The 20,499-nt window shown below is 40.2% G+C and overlaps 1 protein-coding gene across 2 annotated transcripts; it reads left to right on the forward strand.

Moving 5' to 3' along the window:
- Positions 1–3,219: 3,219 nt before the first annotated feature.
- SLAMF6 (SLAM family member 6) lies at positions 3,220–19,374 on the forward strand. Of its 2 annotated transcripts, none has more exons than XM_015249070.3 (8): positions 3,220–3,328; positions 10,741–11,073; positions 13,885–14,145; positions 14,623–14,745; positions 15,062–15,100; positions 16,156–16,235; positions 17,870–17,944; positions 18,283–19,374. In XM_015249070.3, the coding sequence occupies exons 1-8, from the start codon at positions 3,223–3,225 to the stop codon at positions 18,334–18,336; spliced, it is 1,071 nt and encodes a 356-aa protein (XP_015104556.1). In that variant the 5' UTR covers positions 3,220–3,222; the 3' UTR covers positions 18,337–19,374. The 2 variants fall into 2 exon arrangements, with proteins under 2 accessions (XP_015104556.1, XP_015104558.1); XM_015249072.3 differs by having other exon boundaries at positions 16,198–16,235.
- Positions 19,375–20,499: the final 1,125 nt, after the last annotated feature.

Raw genomic sequence — 20,499 nt, forward strand, 5'->3', positions numbered from 1 at the left:
GAAAGGGAAAGCAATAAAAATTCCCTTTTAAAATTGCACCAAAAAAATAAAATACTTAGAAATATACCTGATCAAGGAGCTGGAAGACTTATATGCTGAAAATTATAAAACATTGGTAAAGGAAATTAAAGATGATTTTTTTAAATGGAAAGGTATTCCATACTCCTGGACTGGAAGAATTAATATTGTTAAAATGCCCAAAGCAATCTACAGATTTAATGTGTTCTTAGGTCAGTCTCCCAAGACAATAGAAAAAAAGCAAAAATAAACAAAAGGGACCTGATCAAACTTATAAGCTTTTGCATAGCAAAGGAAATTACAAACAAAGTGAAAAGACAACCTACAGATTGGGAGAAAATATTTGCAAATGATGCAACTGACAAGGGCTTAATTTCTAGAATATATAAACAGTTCATACAATTCAATAACAAAAAAATTTTTTTCAGAAAATGGGCAGAAGATGTAAACAGACATTTCTCTGAAGAAGACATACAGATGGACAATTGGCACATGAAAAGAGGCTCAAAATCATTAATTATCAGAGAAATGCAAATCAAAACTGCAATGAGGTGTCACCTCACACCAGTCAGAATGCCCATCATTAAAAAGTCCACAAATGATAAGTGCTAGAGAGGGTGTGGAGAAAAGGGAATCCTCCTACACTGTTGATGGGAATGTAAATTAGTGCAGCCACTATGGAAAACAGTAGGGAGGTTCCTCAAAAAACTGAAAATAGAGTTTCCATATGATCCAACAGTCCCGCTCCTGGGCATATATCCAGAGAAAACTCTAATTCAAAAAGATACATGTACCTCAATGTTCATAGGAGCACTATTTATAATAACCAAGACATGGAAGCATGGAAGCAACCTAAGTGTCCATCAACAGATAAATGGATAAAGAAGATGTGACATACACACTCACACACACACACACACGAATACTACTCAGTCATAAAAAAGAATGAAATAATGCCATTTGCAACAACATGGATAGATCTGGAGATTGACATACTAAGTGAAGTTAAGCCAGAAAGAGAAAGAAAAATATCATATGATATCACTTATAGGTGGAACACTTATAGGTGGAATCTAAAATATGATACAAATAAACTTATTTACAAAACAGATGCAGACTCATAGACATAGAAAACAAACTTACAGTTACCAAAGGGGAAAGAAGGGAGTGGGATAAAATTAGGAATCTGAGATCAGCAGATACAAACTACTATATATAAAATAAGTAAACAACAATGTCCTATTGTATAGCACAGGAAACTATATTTGCTATCTTGTGATAATCTATAGTGGAAAAGAATATGAAAAACAATATATTTATGTATAACTGAATCACTTCGCTGTACACAGAAACTAACACGATATTGTGAATCAACTATACTTCAATTTTTAAAATTAGAACTAATAAAACAATTTAGATACAAAAGAAACAGAAATAACTAATGTTGGCAAGGATATGGAGAAATCATAACTCTTACACATTGCTGGTGTGAATGTAAAGTTGTGCAGCCACTATGGAAAACAGTTTGGCAATTCCTCAAAAAGCTAAACATAGAATTACTCTGTGTTCCAGTAATTCTGCTCCTGGGGATATATCCAAAGGCATTGAAAGCAAGCACTAAAACAGATACATATACATCAGTGTTCACCACAACATTATTCACAGTACAGGTTTCCCCACTACCCAAAAGTAGAGTGTTCCTATGAAACCTTGTGTAAGCAGAGAAGACATAAAGCAAAGAAACAATTACCTTAGGACACATCTTGCTTACAGACTCACAAAATAAGTAAAGATGAAGCACAGATGCTCACAGAGTTCAAAGCCATGATGGGTTGACATTGAGATACTGAGTGTAGTTCTTGGGGAAGGAGCCTGGTAGTGCCGCTCTCACTGCTCAGGGTGCACACTGCCTCTGGCTCCTGCAGAACAAACGCTGATCACTATTTTCGCTTTTCACCTCTTCTTATCAATGTGAAAATCCTCTTTAGATTTATTTTAGTTAGCAAAAATAAGTACTAATGTAGGTCTTTCATAAAAGCTTAGCAGCATAAAATGAACTTTAGAAAAGTGGGGGATATGCATATGCAAAAGTGTCCATAAGCAGATGACTGAATGAACATAGTGTATATAAATCACGGAATACTATTCAGCCATTAAAAATAGAATGACATTCGGATACATGCTACAACATGGATAAATCTAGAGGATGTCATGCCATGTGAAATAAGCCAGACACAAAAGAGCAAATATTGTATGGGTCCACTTATATGAGGTATCTAGAACTCATAGAAACAGAAAATAGATAAGAGGTTATTAGGGACTGACAGACAGGGTAAACAGGGAGCTGTTGCTTAATGGTTACAGAGATACCATTTGGGGTAGCAGAAGATTCTGCATCCAATTCCAATGTTGCAGGTGGGGGGCCAGTTCCACACCAATTAGGAATTCTCCAACACCAGTGGGTAGCCTATAATGCAATTCAATTCTGACACTCTCTGCCCAGAGGTAGCATCAGGTTCCACAGGTTAAGGACTTGTTACTGAACCAAACTTGGGTCCGCTTGCCTGGGAACAGTAAAGACAACCTACTGATGCCAGGTTGTGGTGAAGAATAGTGCAGCACTCACTGTAGGCACCAAACAAGGAGCACAGGTGGTTAATGCTCAAAAAACCCAAACTCTGCAGAGATTTCTGAAACTAAGGACAGGGGACCAATAGTATAACAAAAGATGTTCACATTGCTCTAATGACTCAAGAAAGTCCAAGGGTTTTGAGAGCTGTGAGCCAGGAACTGTGGACAAAGACCAAATATATATGAGAAATTTGGTCATCTGAATGACCAAATAAATATTTCTTGTAATTCAAACATCAAAGGTAATGAAAATGGTTTAAAAATACATGATGTGGGTGGTTGCACAACACTGAAAATGTACTGACGGTTAAAACAGCAAAATTCAGGTTACCTAACCACAATATAAAATTTAGATTGCTTTACCACAGCAAAAAGAAAAATTTTAAGGTATATAGATACAAAGTGAAAATTCCAATTCACATTGCACACTTAAGATTTTTGTGCTTTGCTCAGAAGAAAAGAGTAAATACAAAAATAATAAAATTAGGACTGTTAGTAAGGAGGAAGATCTTACCACGCCTCTTAGAGAGGAAGGGGGAAGTGTCAAAAGAAGCATTTTCGATTTATGACAAAATGGCAAGGATGTTGACTGCTGTGAGGGCTCCAGCTCCAGTCTCCACTGCTGACAGCATGATCTGGCTGTTCCAGTCTCTCCCGCTTGTCTTCTGCCTTGGCCCAGGTAAATGCTGAAGCAGACCCATGTGGTCACTGAGTGACTCCTGGTTTTGTGCAGCTTGCTCAGTCTAAACCACCTAGGTGTCTGTCTGTCTCTCTCTCTGCCAGGGGATCGGGTGGGGCTCACAGTGGTGCCTGACAAACTGCTTTTGCCTCTCAACTTAGAAAGCTTATGGCCTGAGAGGGTTCAGAGTTAACAATATCAACTGTGTCTGCATTTAAGGCAATTATCTGCTGGGGCATGGGAAATGAGCTTTTCTGGGACTGTGATTAAGAAGAGGCCCACTCACCAAATTTAGCTACTATCTTGCTGTGTGAGCTCATGTAGGTTACGTGTTCCTCCTGGGCCCCATGATCTTCACTGAAAATACTGAAAATCTATGATTAGGTTTAGTCAAGATTTCTGAGCCCAACTGAAACACTAGAAATAGCCCTCTCTGTTTTTGCTTACAAAAAGCAAAAACATTTGCTTTTGATGGGGAAAAAAGCATTCTCCATCTCTCCTTTCCTTTGATGCAAATCAGGGGCTAGCTAGTCCAGCAGTACTTAATACGGCAGACAGAAAGGAACTAAATGATTCTGCCTGCTTCTCATCCCCTGCTGCCCATTCCATGGAAAACATAATGCCACGTTTGGGGAAACACAAGTGGTCCACTGGCGCCAAAGTATAAAAATTAGGGACAGATGGGGCAGGAGACAAGACAGGAAATCTCGCCCAGAACTAGCTCGGGATAGCAGATAAAAATAGTTAATGTTCATTGAACCCAGAACTAGCCCAGGGTAGTGGATAAAAACAAGTATAATATTCATTATACTGTCCCAGACACTGGGTCAAATGCTGTACTTGCATTATATACATAAGCTTTATGACAGTTCTGTGAGTCTATACTATGGGCATTCTCTTTTTAAATAGCTCGCTCAAATTTCATTAGCCAGTAGGTGGCAAGCTCTTGTAATCGTCTTGAGAAACACTCAAGAGCTCCCGCACTTGAGAAAGAGTGACAGTTAAACATGGTAGTGGTACAAGAGAAAGAAGGACAGACGAAAGAATCACCACAGATGAAGAATTAACTAGATGACCTGGCATTGGGAATAAGGGGTAAAGAGAATTTATTGTCATCCAATCAATATCCATTTAGCACCTCCTGGATACTTGGCACTGTTCTAGTTTCTGGGAATACACCATGAACAAAGCAGGCAAAAATTCCTGCCCTCGTGGAGTCAACATTTTTAGCAGGGGAGACAAACTATAAACAAGATAAATAAATGAAACAGTATAGTGGATAGTGATAACTGATACGAAGGAAATAAATCAAGCAGGGAAAGAGGGTATAAAATATTGGGGGCAGTGAAATTTCAGACAGGGTAGCTAAAGAAGGTGACAAAATTGAGGGGAGGAGAGAGCAACCATGAAGACGAAGGTGATTTCAATTTTGGACTTACTAATTTTATGATGTTAGCGTGATATCCATGAGAAAATTTCCTGAAAACAGCTGGAAATTTAGGACTAGAGGTAGAGCCAAGGCTGGAGGCTTTGAAGTCACAGCATAGAAATAATAGATGAAGCTAAGGAGAAAAGTGGGAGGAGAAAGGAAACTTGGAAAGTATGTATAAGATGCAGAAAAGGGAAGAATTAATTCATACATTCAATGGCCAGAGAGGTGGCCTTGGAGCAGAGACCCACATGTTTGCCTCCTTGCAAAACTGAGCCCATCTCTAAAATTAAATATTCAGAATGTCTTCCGGTTAAAATTCCCCTGCTTCTCCCCATCTCCATCGATACTTCTCATAAGGGCCCTATGAAATATACAGTGTTCCTCTCCTCCCTTCAAGCAAGAGGAAATACCCTTAAGTAACTTGCTTAATGTCACACTGTTATGGAGGAAGTGGGGAAGGGGTAGAAAAAGAAGCGTAGTTGACTGTGTCTGCAGGTGTTCTGAGGCCCGGGAGGAGAGCAGTGATTGCCAGGGTTAGAAATCAGGGAGCCTGGCTACAGAGTTGGTGCTGTTCCACTATGCTACTTAATTTAGACACAGTTACATACTCACATAAATGTGTGTGTAATTACAAACTGTGATGCTAGGAAGAAAACAACAGGGTACCTACCATACGAGAGAAAAACCAGGGGATCTGCTTTTGATGAGGTGATGTGAAAAGGATTTTCTGGAAAGGTAGCATCCATCTGATATTTAAAGAGTGTGAAAATTCAAACAAGGAGTCGTTTAATGAAGAAGTATTCAATTCCACATATAAGTGATATCATATGATACTTGTTTTTCTCTGCCTGACTTCCTTCACTTAGTATGATAATCTTTAGGCCCATCCATGTTGCTGCAAATGGCATTATTTCATTCCTTTTTATGGTTGAGTAGTATTCCATTGTGTATATATAGCACATCTTCTTTATCCAGTCATCTGCCAATGGACATTTAGGTTGCTTCCATGTCTGGGCTATTGTAAATAGGCTGCTATGAATATTAGGGTGCATGTGTCTTTTTGAATTAGAGTTTTCTCTGGATATATGCTCAAGAGTGGGATTGCTAAATCATATGGTAAGTCTATTTTTAGTTTTTAAGGAACCTCCATACTGTTCTCCATAGTGGCTGCATCAAATAACTTTCCCACCAACAGCGTTAGGAAGGTTCCCATTTCTCCACAGCCTCTCCAGCATTTATCATCTGTGGGCTTTTTAGTGATGGCCATTCTGACTGGTGTGAGGTGATACCTCATTGTAATTTTGATTTGCATTTCTCTGGTAATTAGCAATATCGAGCATTTTTTCACGTGCCTATTGCCCATCTGTATGTCTTCTACAGAGAAATGTCTGTTTAGATCTTCTGCCCATTTTTTGATGAGTTGTTTATTTTTCTGTTATTGAGCCATACAGTATCACTTATGTGGTGGAAACTTTTTAAATGACATAAATGAACTTATTTACAAAACAGAAAGACTCACAGACATAGAAAACAAGCTTATGGTTACCAAAGGGGAAAAAGGGGGAGAGATAAATTGGAAGTTTGGGATTAGCAGATACAAACTACTATATACAGAATAGATAAACAACAAGATCCTACTGTATAGCACACGGAATTGTATTCGATAACTTGTAATAACCTATAATGAAAAAGAATCCATGTATGTATAACTGAATCAGTTTGCTATACACCAGAAACCAATACAGCATTGTAACTTAACTATACTTCAATTTAATAAAAAAGCATTTGAAGCAGTGGGAATCACATGTGCCAAGGCTGTGATGCAGGGAAGAGTTTGAAGTCATTAAGGAAGGGAAAGAAAACCACTGTGACAAGAGTATGACCCAAATAAAATCAATCTTGAAAACAAACAGGAAGGAAGACAACTCATGCCAGCCTACATTCTTTCAAGTGGGTCAGACAATAACTTGCTCTTTTAGAAAATTTAGCTGAAAAGATAAACCATGTTAAGAAATAATCCTAATAGGTATAAATGAAATCAGACATCATTATGCCCTGGAGAAAATGAATCTCATTTGTTTCTGCATTTTATTCTTTCTAGGTGGGAACTTGTCAAATGTTAATATGCATACAAACTATTAGGGAGTCTTATTATAATGCTGATTCTGGCTAAGATTCTGCATTTATAACAAGCTTCCAGGTAACTCCAATGCTGCTCCATGGACCACACACATGAGACTTTAGTCATATTGAGGTTGGAGGGATGGAGAAATAAGAACTAATTCTCTGAATGTGTCTGCAAGAAGCAGATATAGGTAGCCTGATGCCCAAGAAATAACAGTGGTAGGAAATGCACACACAGCCAATACATGTGGGCCAGCCAAGTGATTCTGAGGTTTTGAATCAAAAACTTGCAAACTCTTCTGCTGAGAGATTGTAATCCAATGACTCTCCTTCCCATGAACAGCATTATCTACTTTTTTTTAATTAAAAAAAATTTTATCATTCATTCTTTTTTAAAGTTTTTTGTATATATATTTTTATTGAAGTATAGTCAGTTTACAATATTGTGTCAATTTCTTGTGTACAGCATAATGCTTCAGTCATACATGAGCACACATTTATTCATTTTCATATTCTTTTTCACATTCATTAAGTTATTACAAGATATTGAATATGATTCTCTGTGCTATACAGTATAAACTTGCTGTTTATCCATTTTATATATATTAGTTAGTATCTGCAAGTCTCAAACTCCCAATTTATCCTTTCTCACTCCCTTCCTGCCCTGGTAACCATAAGTTTGTTTTCTATGTCTATGAGTCCGTTTCTGTTTTGCAAATAAGTTCATTTTTTTTTTTAGATTCCACATATAAGTGCTCTTTCTGGCTTACTTCACTTAGAATGACCATGTCCAGATCTATCCATGTTACTGCAAATGGCATTATTTAATTCCTTTTTATGGCTGAGTAGTATTCCATTATGTAAATATACCACAGCTTCTTTATCCAGTCATCTGTCAATGGACATTTAGGTTATTTCCATGTCTTGGCTATTGTATATAGTGCTGCTATGAGCATCAGGGTACATGTATCTTTTCAAATTTGAGTTCCCTCAGGATGTATGCCCAGGAGTGGGAATGGTGGATCATATGGTAAGTCTATTTTTAGTTTTGTGAGGAATCTCCATACTGTTTTCCATAATGACTGCACCAAACTAAATTCCCACCAACAATGTAGGAGGGTTCCCTCTCCTGCACACTCTCTCCAGCATTTATCATTTGTGGACTTTTTAATGATGGCCAATCTGACTGATGTGAGGTGATACCTCACTAGATTTGATTTGCACTTCTCTGATAATTAGTTTATTGATAATTTTTTCATGTGCCTATTGGCCATTTGTGTGTTTTCACTGGAGAATTGCTTCTTTAGGTCTTCTGCCCATTTTTGGATTGGGTTGTTTTGTTGTTGTTGCTAAGTTGTATGAGCTGTTTTTATATTCTAGAAATTAAATCATTTGCAAATATTTTCTCCCATTGTGTAGGTTGTCTTTTTGTTTTGCTTATGCTTTCCTTTGCTGTGCAAAAGTTTATAAGTTTAATTAGGTTCCATTTGTTTATTTTTGCTCTTATTTCTATTGCCTGGGTAGCCTGCCCTGGGACAACAATGCTGAGATTTATGTCAGATAATGTTTTGCCTGTGTTTTCTTCTAAGAAGTTTATAGTGTCCTGTCTTTTGTTTAAGTCTTTAAGCCATTTTGAGTTTATTTTTGTGTATGGTATGAGGGAGTGTTCCAACTTCACTGATTTACATGCTACTGTCCAGTTTTCTAAGTGCTAGGATTAAAGAGATAATAAGCATAATCTCTACCCTTGAGATTATGGAAAATAGAGGAAAACAATCTGCATGTTTAATGTCTGCATTAAAGGCCTTATGGAGATGAAAGAGAGAGCCATGTGGATACCTGGGGAAGGGCATTCCGGAAGAGGGAATTACAAGTGAGTGTACAACCTTGGCCTGTTCAAGGAATAGCCAGGCCAGCATAGTGAGAACAAAGTGAAAGAGAGGGAAAGTTATAGGAAATTAGGTCAAAGAGAGAAAAATGACCAGATCATCTCAGTCCTTATACATCACTGTAACTATTTTGTTTTCTGTTGTTACTTTTAACCTCTTTTACTGAAATAGAGCATACAAAGAGAAAACTGTACAAATCCCAAGTGTCAGCTTGATAAATTATCATATAAAGAATAAATAAATCTGTGTATCCAAACACGGGTTAAGAAATAGCACGTCAACAGCAGCCCAGAATATCCGCTTTATGCTCTCTCCTAATTGCTATCCCTCCCTCCTTCTCAACGGTAGTCTATCCCAACTTCTAAAAGAATTGATTTGTTTTGCCTTTTTTTAACTTTAAGTAAATGGAAGCATACCATTTTGTTCTATTTGTATCTGGATTTTTTTTCTTGCTCAAGATTTTGCTTGTTGAGGAACAGCCACACCCATTTTGTCTACCTATTGTCTATGGTTGGTTTTGTGATACAAAGGCAGAGTTTGAGTAGCTATGATGGATACCACATAACTAAAAGGCTAAAATACTATTTAATCTCTGTCTCTAATTAATAGGAAATGTTAACCAACCTCTAATTTACAGGATGCCTATCACTGAACCAAAGAATAAATGACAAAATTTTGCAGACAAAAAAAAAAGATATTTGTTTGTGATACTCACCCATGTGATTCCAAAAGGGAAGAAGGGTCAAGATGACAAATAACAGCCTCTTAAAGTGCTGATGGGAAAGATGTAGTACAGAGGGGGACTTGATGATTGTGGTGTTCATGTGATGGGCATGCACATGACATTTCAAGACAGAGAGAAGTGTGAGCTTACCCGGGAGCCGAGCATCACACTTTCAAGAGACATTTCCTCCCCTACTTAGATCCTCTCCTGAGAACTAAGAGATCTTGAGAAGGCTGAGGTTGTGGCAATGGTTATTCATTGATTCACTCAAACACTCCAGATCCTACTTCATCTCAGGCACAGTGCTGACAGAAAAGTAAACAGAGGACTACAAAATGGTTTGATAAATGCTAGGAATTTGGCAAATGATGCTAAGGAAGCATCTTCTTTAAGAATGATTATAGCCATTTTACCTTTTTTCGCTCAAACGTGAATGGTTCTGAGATAAGCTCATGAGAGTATGGCCATTGTATGCTACTTTGAAGTTACAGGCATCGCTTTTATACTTATCAGTTTTTATCTCCTCAACTGCTAGACTATAATCTTTCTGAGAGCAGAAGAGATATCTTCTGGTGTCATGAAAAGAGCAAAAAATATTTACAGTCAAAGTGGTTGGGTCTGAATCCTGACTCTGTTATTCTTTAACTGTGTAACCCTGGGAAAATTAACCTCTCGGTGCCTCAGTTCCTTGTCTATAAATGGCAATAATAATATTCATCCTACCTCACTGAATTGTTGTTGGCATCAAATGAAACAATGTATAAGAAGAACTATAAATATTTATTTTTCATTCTCTGTCTCACAAGTCTACTATGTTGAACACAGTAAGTATTTAGTAAATGTCGGGCTTTAATTATATTTCATCAACAGAGACTTGTGGAATTTGGAATCTGCAGCAGGGAGTTGATGCGGTCTTCCCTCTCCATCTCATGCCCAGATAACTCAGAGGCTGGGGCCAGATAGTGTGGCCATGACCCAGGAGTGACCAGCCAGTGTGGGAGGGTAGACTGGCCAGGATCATCTGGACCAACTACTCATTAACCAAAAATGCCAGATATTTTGTTGAGAATGGAGCCTCCTTGATTGTCCATTTCAACATTTCTCCTAATCCTTTCCCTCTTCATCACATCTCTGAGCTTCTGTACCAGAGAGCTCCAACAGACTTGACAAAGTAAGGAGAAAGGGTGCGGGGAGCAGGGGGAGTGTGGGGAAAGTTATAGCAGTCTCCTTTCTGTGTTCACAGGGAACACAGTTTCACAAACCAGCTCAAGCCCATTGATTGTAAACCGGGCTCTGGGGGAGTCGGTCACTTTTCCCCTGAATTTTTCTGCAAAAGAGAATGTAACATCCATCACCTGGCTTCACAATGGAATGTCTATCACCTTCATACAGTTAAATGAAGAACAAAGTCCACTAAAATACGTGACTGATCCACAACGGAAAAATCGATTGAGTGTCACTGATTCCCACTCCTTGCAGCTCAGCAATCTGACAATGGCAGACGCAGGATCTTACAAGGCCCAGATAACCACAGTGACCTCTTCAGTGTTGTCCACTTATGATCTGAGGATCTTCAGTAAGTCAAACTTGGGGTTTAATTATGTATGGACTGAAAAACATTACATGTTTCAATTCAATGTGACTGCAAGTGTGTACTGCAGTCTAGTGCTCAAGAACATGGCATTTGGAGACAGACTGAGGTCCAGCAGTAGAACAATTCAGTGGCATTGCATGGCAGTTAGTGACAGAGCTGAGATTAGAACCTAAATCTTGTGACTCCTAGACCTCATACCAGACTCCATCACACTTGTTGAGACAATTTTCTTCTGCCACTATTAAAGGACCAAGCACTACTTCTGCAACAGTCACACTCCTGAGGCTCAATGCCAAAAATTTCTCAAAGCCTTTTGGAGTAACTCTCCTTCAAAGGCTCATACACAAACAGATGTGTAAGCTACACCAACATGTTTTACAATAGTGCAAAGGAATGTTAAGATATAAACTATATAGTTCTTTTTTTAAAAACATTGACCAGTTATTCTGTACGTTCCAGGCTAGGGATAGCAAAGATTTTATCTTACAGGCCAATATCACTTAATTGGGAGTAAATGCCTAGGGCTCAATGTTAAGAAATATGTTAGAGCCATGTTAATCTTATTCATTGAGTCAACAATATTTGTTAACCATGGGCAATGGTGAGACACTGTTTTAGGCACTTGAAATACATCAGTGAGCAGAACAGACAAAGATCTCTGCCCTCATGGAGCTGACATTCTAGGTAGGGAATACAGGGGAGATAGTAAACAATACACAATATATAAACAAATGACACAGTATGTAAGTAAGCCAAAAGTAATATGGAGAAAAGAGATTAGAACAGCTTAAGGTGCATCAGGAGTGCCAGAGAGCAGAGTCAATTTTAAATGGAGTGATCATAACAGGGCCTCATTGAGAAGATGACATTTGAGCCAAGACCTGTTGTAGGTGAGTGAGCCAGGCAGATATCTGGATGCACAGCCATATGGCACAGGCACTCCCCTGCGTCTGGCAGGCTCAAGGAACACCAGGGATGTCAAACATCAAGAAGCAGAGTGAGGGGGAGAGTAACAGGAAGTGAGGTCATTCAGGAAGTAGGGGGCCTCATCGTATAAGGCTCTGAGAGCCATCACAGGGATCTCAGCCTCTACTCTTAGTGAACAGAGAACTATCAGAGGGTTTTGTAGAGAATTAATATGGTTTGACTTACTTGTTTAAAGGATCTCTTTGGCTGCTCTGTTGAGATTAGACTGCAAGGGACAAGGGTGGAAGCCACTGGACCCATTAGGAAGACATTACAACAATCCAAGCAAGAGATAATGCTGGCTTGAACCAGAGTGGTAGCAGTGGAGATAGTGAGAAGTGGTTGGATTCTGGATATATTTTGAAGGTAAAGCCACCAAGACTTCCTCATGTGGGACAATGAGATGAAAAGATGAGTCAGAGAGGACTCTGGGGCTTTTGGCTTGGGCGACTGGATGGATGCAGTTGTCCTCAGCTAAGACAGGGAAAGCTGCAGACTGAGAAGTTTTGGGGGAGAAAAAACAGGAGTCCTTTTGAACATGTTGAATTGGAGAAAAACATTAAATCCTGGTGGAAATGTCAAGTAACTAGCTATATATACATCAAGTGGAGAAATGTATCAAGATAGATTTGTGAGGTCAGCAATGGACATTGGTTAAAGGAGATGTAATATTCATGCCAAATTTGCCATTGCTATGCTAGGCACTCTCTCACTCAATTCTCATAATTACCCAAGAAGTAGGTATTATTGCTCAGTTTTACAGATGAGGAGAGTGAGGCATGAAGAGATTAAAATTTGTCCATGGTCATGTAGCCAGTAAATGACAAAGCCATGATTCTAACCTAGATCTTCCTAACTTCATATCCAACACTCTTGCCGCTACATGAAACTTCTGTTCTAGCAAGGTACGTTTCGCCACCTCTACTCAGTTTGCTAAGCTTAAAGCATTGCTCAGTCTCTTCTAATCAGACAGTTGGAGTCATTCTGCTCTTCACTTGGTCATCTTTATTTCAGCCCACAGGCCAAGTCTAGGTCAGTGGGCTTTTCTGTACTGCTTCCATGTCCCCATTGATTCACAGCTACTGTCATCTTACTAGGTCTCTGCTCTCAGAAATTTCTCCATCATATGTATTCTCAAATGCCCAAATATAGTGCATTTCTTTGTTCCCCACAATTGTTTGCTTGCTCTCTCAGTTTCTTTAAGTCTTCCTTCCCTAATTCTTTAGTTCTCAACATTTCCCTTTCTGACTTGCTGGCATTCTGCATCAAGGTCTCCTTGTCATCATTTGAGCCAGCATCAGATGCAAGGAGAACCAATATTGTCACAGATTTTGGGGAAATATGGTTCCCCAAGGAAGGTAAGCTTCTATTTTCCACTCCAGATAGGGAAGTCTGACGATGAAGGAAACAGGGCTCTTGTGCCTGGTCTTCTGGTTTCTGACCTGGCTAAGGGAAGACTGGCCTTTAGCTTAGTCTGTAAATTACCTTTACACAAAGGACAGTGAACAAGGGCTAGAAAGGACCCCAGGGATAAACTGGAGCTCAGAAAACTAAAGTGATCAGCCCCAAATCACTCAACTAGTCGGTGGCAACCCCAGTCTTTGCCTTCCCACTTTTCCCACTGGCTACTCTGTCACATACTGATGGTCATCATCATCTGGTCACCCCAGACCTCATTCCCATCGATTAGGAAGAACAAGCAGAGATCTTTACAGAGTATATAGCAGTATCAGGTGGAATGCAGAACGTTGAGGTGAGGGATATTTTTCACAGAGGGCTGAGCCAAGCCATCTGTCCTTAATCCAGGCTTTTTTTTCCTGCATACAGGACGACTGAGGAACTTACAAGTTGTCACTCACATTGAAAGGCCTAGCAATGTGACCTGTGAGATCCACCTGACTTGCTCTGTGGAGAATCCAAATGACGTCATATTCAGGTGGCAGATCTCAGGAAAAACACTTCTGAGGGAAGCAAACCTCACTGTCTCCTGGGACCCCAAAAATGGCAGTGAAGAGACCTACACTTGCATAGCTGAGAATCCTGTCAGCAGTTCATCCTTCTCTGTCCCTTTGCAGAGTCTCTGCAAAGGTAATAGTCTGAACAGGTCTCTCTGCGAGCCTTGAGCAGCCGTCGGGTACAGCGTGTCCCTCATGCCCTACAGGATTCCCAAAACAGTGGCCCAGTGGGAGGCAGCCAAGAGATGCTGGGAGAGGACAGATGCATTCCAGAGCTCTGTGCTTCTCACTTCTCCCTACAAGTCTCTCCTACTCCCCTCCCCCTCCATCAACCCTTTCTCCAGCCCACTCAAAGCCCAAGAGCAAAGTCCTTGGAAAGGCAGGATTGCTTCCTGCCCCAGCTCTACCAGGCTGCACCCTGCCCTGTCTGCCATATGGGACTCCCACTTCCAGAAAGCCTGCCCAGACCCCGCGTGTCTCTGGGTATCGATGAACCCACCTGGCACCTAAACGTGGCCTCGAAGACTTGGCATGGTACAGGTTCTAAAAAAACATTCTGGGCCTCACTCAATGTGTCTCAAGTGCAATTTCTTTCTTTTTTTCTTTTCAGATGTTATTAATGAAGAAAGTGAACACATGGATATCAGATGGATTATAATTGTGCTTTCTTTGATATGTATAGTCGTCATAGTCATCTTTGTGTGGCTGCTTGTTCGGAAGGGAAGATTAACAGGTTTCCTTTCTTCCTACTTGTCTCTCCTCCAAGGTTCCAGAAACTCAGACTCTCTCCTGTGGGAGACAGATAAAGGGAGGAGGGACTGGCCCAACTAGTTCACTGGGACAACACTCAGGTTGTGAATACTCATGTGCTAGTCTCCTAAGGAAGGTGTCCTACTGGAAAATGCAGGACCCAGCCTCAGGTCCTGCCTGCTCTTCCCTTTCGGGTTCCCTTCCACCACACGCTCTAGAGAGAGACCCGTGGGAGTAGGGGGTGGAATGCCTCTCTCACTACCGTCACAAATTTCAGTTTCACTGATTTTATTTTTCAGGTTTCTTCCATTTGTCTACTCGGCAAACACAGAGTCCTGGTGAGTTTCCAGACTCTAAACTCCCAGTCCTAAAACAGATGGGAAGAGCCAAATGGAAGAGGAAGGGGGCCAGTCAGAGGGCTGGATAATGAGAGAGAAGGGAGTCGGAATGTCATTACTCAGATGGACGAGATGGCGCAAAGGGAGATGACCTGAAACTGTGCACGTTTGTCCCTTGTGGGACCTACAAGGTCCCTTACAAGAATGCAAACAAGTCACTCATGCAATTTCTTGGAGTGGGCTTAGGGTCATTCCCCGCCCTGCTGGTGGAGAGACTAAGTATCAGTGACAGGGCTCATGGCCTGCCCATCGTCAATAGCAGGTGCAGTGTACGACAGGAGCAGAGCATCAGAGTCCCAAAGAGAAACCGCATGACCCCATCACTCTGTTCAGCCAGGGCTTGGACATTGAGTAGACAAAGTCAAAGGAGAGAGTATGATACAGAGATAGGAACACGGGCTCTGGACTTAGATTGGCTTTGAGTCTCATCTCATGGGTGAGAGATACATGACTTCATGTACAGAGGACATGGCATGAGGTTTGGAATCAGAAGGCATGCATTTAAATTCCTGTGCCATCACTTCTATGTGCATTTGGTCCACGTCAGTAAAACCTTCTGAACCTCCAGTTCCTTATTTCTAATATAATCAAACCCACTCCAAGGAGCTCTGAGAAGTTTAACAGTATTATACATGTGAAACAGCCTGGCTCCATTATCCCCGCCAGTGAGGTTCTCTAGCAAGTGTGTAGACACCACTGTTTGGTCCCAGAAGCTTCCCTTCCTGTGAATCTAGAGGGAGACTCTGAAGCTGGGGTACCTCAAGACCATGTCACCCCCAAGAGGTGAGGTCAGAAATAGATTACATGGCTGAGCAGGTTCTGGTTCAACCTAGAACTCTAAAGACTGTCAAAAATGAATGAACCCTAAGGAAGGGCAATGCTTTGAACAACTGCCTCCCTGGAGCCAGAAAGTGACCTGATGTAGGCAAGGCCCTGGGAGAACAGACCAGAGTCCTTCATTCAGCCACTGACTGTGCCTTCCTGTGTTAATATAGCAGAGACCAGGAGGAACTTAGAGTATGCTTCTTTCTCTTCAGGGAACACTGTGTATGCCCAGGTCACCCCTGCAAACAGGGTGAGTACTTTCAACTTTATACTCCATCATGGTCATTATTTTTATAGCCATTATTCAAGAACTTGTCACCACAATCATCTGACTGGTTCAAATGACATACACCATTGAGAGGAGGCTAAGGCAGCAACAGGAGCTGCAGAGTTATGTGCAGGAACTTTCTAGCCCCCACTGCTCTCACACCAGCGGAATGCTTACTTATACCCTGCTTTACAGGGCCTCATCTAACTGCTTAATGCATCAGTAAGCCTTGTCCCTTCAGCTTAATTACAAGCTGCCTGGAAGTGAAAATTATGTCTTCCTCTTTCTTCCCCTGTGTCTTAGCACGATGCTCAGTAAATATTTGCTGGATGAATCAGAGCTTAATTAAGTTTGAGAGTTCCCAAAGGAGGTAATTCTGTAGTAGGGGGTGTCTCATCCTGGAAGTAGGGGAAATAGGGGTGCTCAGAAGAGTCTTTTCAGAGGGAAAGAGAAACAAAAATTTGCAATCCCTCAATAGTAGCGGACACTAAAGGCACAAGCAGCCCACAAACATCCCCTCCCCTCTAGCACGTAACAGGATGGCCTTGGTCAGGCATCAGGAACTCCTTGCCATGCATCAGTAACTCCCCATCAACCCAAAAATAAAACACCTACAAGTGATAGATTTCTAAATAACACCACACATCCTGGGAGGCCAGTTTTCCGTGTCTTCTGAAAAATAAGCCAAGAGAGCCTAGCATTCTTCAACTGATGGAAGCAATGGTTTAGCTAGAAATCTTGGATTCCATGAGCAGATCTCCCCTCAAAAAGCCCCTCATGGGTATTTGCAAAGTAGGCTTCTTGAAGATAGCAAACAAAAAGAGGTGCTCTCACTTTTTCAGATATTTCAACTGTTTTCTCAGTTTCCTCTTGGAAACAAGGTGAATCATTCTCAACAAACCAAGAAACTCATCTCCAGCAAATCTGTTAACTTTTTCTTTAGCAAAGCATTGTGACATTTTCAATAAATTAAGGAGTATTTAGGTTATTATCAAATCCTCTGAAACTTTCAAGTAAAAACTATGAACATGGGGACTTCTTTTATGGCTGGACTTTGTATTCCACACAGGGCCATTATTAAGACCAAATGTTTCTATTCTACCAGTTCCCCAAGTTTGAGTAGACTCCAATGATGTGATGACCAGGCAATTAGAATCACAGGGGCAAAACAGAGCCGGTGATACCTGCTGTTACAGTTAGTAAAGATCTGAGACAAAAGATATAACACAATAACCATCTGGTGTGCAAGTTAGTTCTTGAAACTTGGAGGAGGCAGAGTAGGGTAGGATGCAGGGCAAGAGTGCTTTCTTTCCTTCACGTCACCTGCCAACAAGGCCACCCTTCCATCTCGCTCTGGTTCTCAAGCCCACCCCCTAGTTTGCTGGGGTGTTGTACTTCTGTCTGGGGCTCAGGAAAGGTGACTAATCCTTCACAGGTTTGAGAGCTGGTGGTGCTTGGTTTCCAGTTACTCTTGCTAAACACTCCCTAGCCTTCCTCCTGAAGAATTTTGACATAATTTCTCCTTTGTCACACTGCCTTTCCCCAGAATATATCTCTGCATATGTACGTATTCTCACTGTCTGTGTGAGCCAGAGCAGTATGATTATGTTTTGCAGGGAACAGAAATCCGAACACCTTTGAAAAACAGTGATTCCCCCACAATTTACTCTAAAGTTCATCAACACAAAGAGGTAAGCCCATGATTGCCCCCTATTCTTAGATTCTTAACTCTCTCCTCAGACCTATGACTTTGCAAACATAATAAAAGTAAAGAAGCCCTTTTACAGATGCACAAATACCATAAGGATACAGAAAGTCTCAGGACATCCCCAAAACATATCCAAGAAGCTCTCTTGTATTAGGATCATTACACAAAACTGAGTGTTTAACCTACTTGTTTTTTAATTTAAATCCTGCCTTATCCTATCAATATCCCTATCTGCCTATTAGCACTCTCCATACCTCCTCTGTAGCCACAAGAGGTTCTGGTCCCTACTGACCTACTTTATTTTTCTCTTTCCCGTTATAGGAAGCCCATTTACTCCATGTAAACCACCCTTCACCATGTCATAAAAGTTGCTGAAAGACCTCAAAAGAATTCAGGAATGACACTTCTTCTCCTGATCCTATGAGAGAACAGAGCTTAGTTTCTGCCTGGCAACAGAATTTGAATAGCTAGGATTATCACTTCCAGTCCTTCAGACTTGAACCTGCTTACCTTGGTCAACCATCCAAGGAATAACATCATTTCCAGCATATGATGCAAAGAGCATTTTCTAATCTGCTCCAGGCCAGACAGTACGTCAGGTAACATGCATGGATGGTGAATTTTCCTTTGGTAACTGAGCAAATGGAGTCATGGTTGGCAGAAGATTATAGTTCAGAAGACAACCACTTCTCTCCTTTTAGAAAGCAGAAGGATTTTGACTCACTGGGAGAGAGTACAGTCTGGTGGTTACATGTGTTGCCTCTGGAGTTGAACGGGCCCATGCTCAAATCCTGATACATCATTTACCAGATATACCTCCTGGGACATGTTACCTAACCTCTTGGAGTTTTGGTCTTCTAGACCGAAAAAGGAGGATAGAAGTACATCAGCCCGCTTACTGAAATCAGGAACCTGAGTTATCCTTGGCTTCAACTTTTCTATCACCAGGCCCTTTGGACTCTACCTCCAAATAGTGGACGTATCTACTCTTCTCCAAATCTTCAACCACCATTCTATATACAACCATTATCATCTCAACATGAAATACTACAATCAACTCCAAGCAACTCTCCCCAACTTTTGCTCTTGGCTCCCTCCAACCCATTCTACATGACACAGCCAAAGTAATGTTTTTAATATAAGTCAGATCCTTCACTACTCTGCTTAAAATCCAGCAAGACTTCTCAATGTATTCAGGATAAAACTTGAGTCTACATGGCTTTGGATAGCACGGGATTATCAGATACTACCTACTATATACAAAATAGTAAACAGCTAGGTCCTACTGTATAGCACAGGAACTATATTCAATAGCTTGTAATAATCTATATTGAAATGTGTATAACTGAACGACTTTGCTGTACACCAGAAACTAAAACATTATAAATCAACTACACTTCGATTAAAAAAAGAAAAAAGAAAAAAAAAGTCTACCCTCTTAAATTTTTAAGTAGAAAATGAAATATTGTTAACTATAGGCACTATGCTAGGCAGTAAATCTCTGGGACTTGCTCCTCTTGTGTAACTGAAACTCTGAAACTTTCTATCCTTTGACCTGCACCTTCCCTATTCTACCTTCCCTGTTCCAGCTCCTTCTATCCCCTGGTAACCACCATTCTACTCTCTGCTTCTACAAGTTTAATTATTTTAGATTCCTCATGTAAATAGGATTACGTAGTATTTGTTCTTCTATGTCTGGATTATTTCACTATGCTAAGTGATATAATCCAGGTTCATCCATGAATTTCATATCCTTTTGATAGACACTCAGAAGTAGAATTGCTGGATCATACAGTAGTTTTTTTTTTTTTTCAGGAAACTCCATACTGTTTTCCACAGTAGCTGCACCAATTTACATTCCAACAGTGTACAAGGGTTCTCCTTTCTCCACATTCTCACCAAAGCTTATCTTTTGATGTTTTTAGTAATAGCCATCCTAAAAGGTGTGAGATGATGTCTCGCTGTGGTTTTGACTTGCATTTCCTTGACGATTAGTGATGTTGAGCGCCCTTTCATTTCCTGTTATCGTTTGCATAGAATATCTTTTTCCATCCCTTTACTATCAGCCTATGTCTGTCCTTAAACCTAAAGTGAGTCTCTTGTAGAAAGGATATAGTTGGATCTTGCTATTTTATCCGTTTAAGCATTCTAAGGCTTTTGATTGGGAAGTTTGATCCATTTGCATTTAAATTGATAAGTAATTATTGATATGTAAGTTCTTATTACAGCCATTTGTTAAATTTTTTCTATTTTCTATCTATTTCCTATTTTGTAGTTCTTTTGTTCTCTTCCTCTCTTGCTCTCTTCCTCTGTGATTTGATGAATTTTTATACTGATATCATTTTATTTCTTTCTCTTTTTCTTTTGTGTATCTTCTTTAGGTATTTTCTTTGTGGTTTCCCTGAGGCTTACACAAAATATCCTTAACAGTCTATTTTAAGCTGATCATAGTTTAACTTTAGTTGCATACAAAAGCTTTTCATTTTTCTTTCTCATCCTTTATGCTATTGATGTCATAATTCACATTTTTTAAATTGT

This window comes from Vicugna pacos, chromosome 21 (assembly GCF_048564905.1).
Source record: "Vicugna pacos chromosome 21, VicPac4, whole genome shotgun sequence".
Lineage (NCBI taxonomy): Eukaryota > Metazoa > Chordata > Mammalia > Artiodactyla > Camelidae > Vicugna > Vicugna pacos.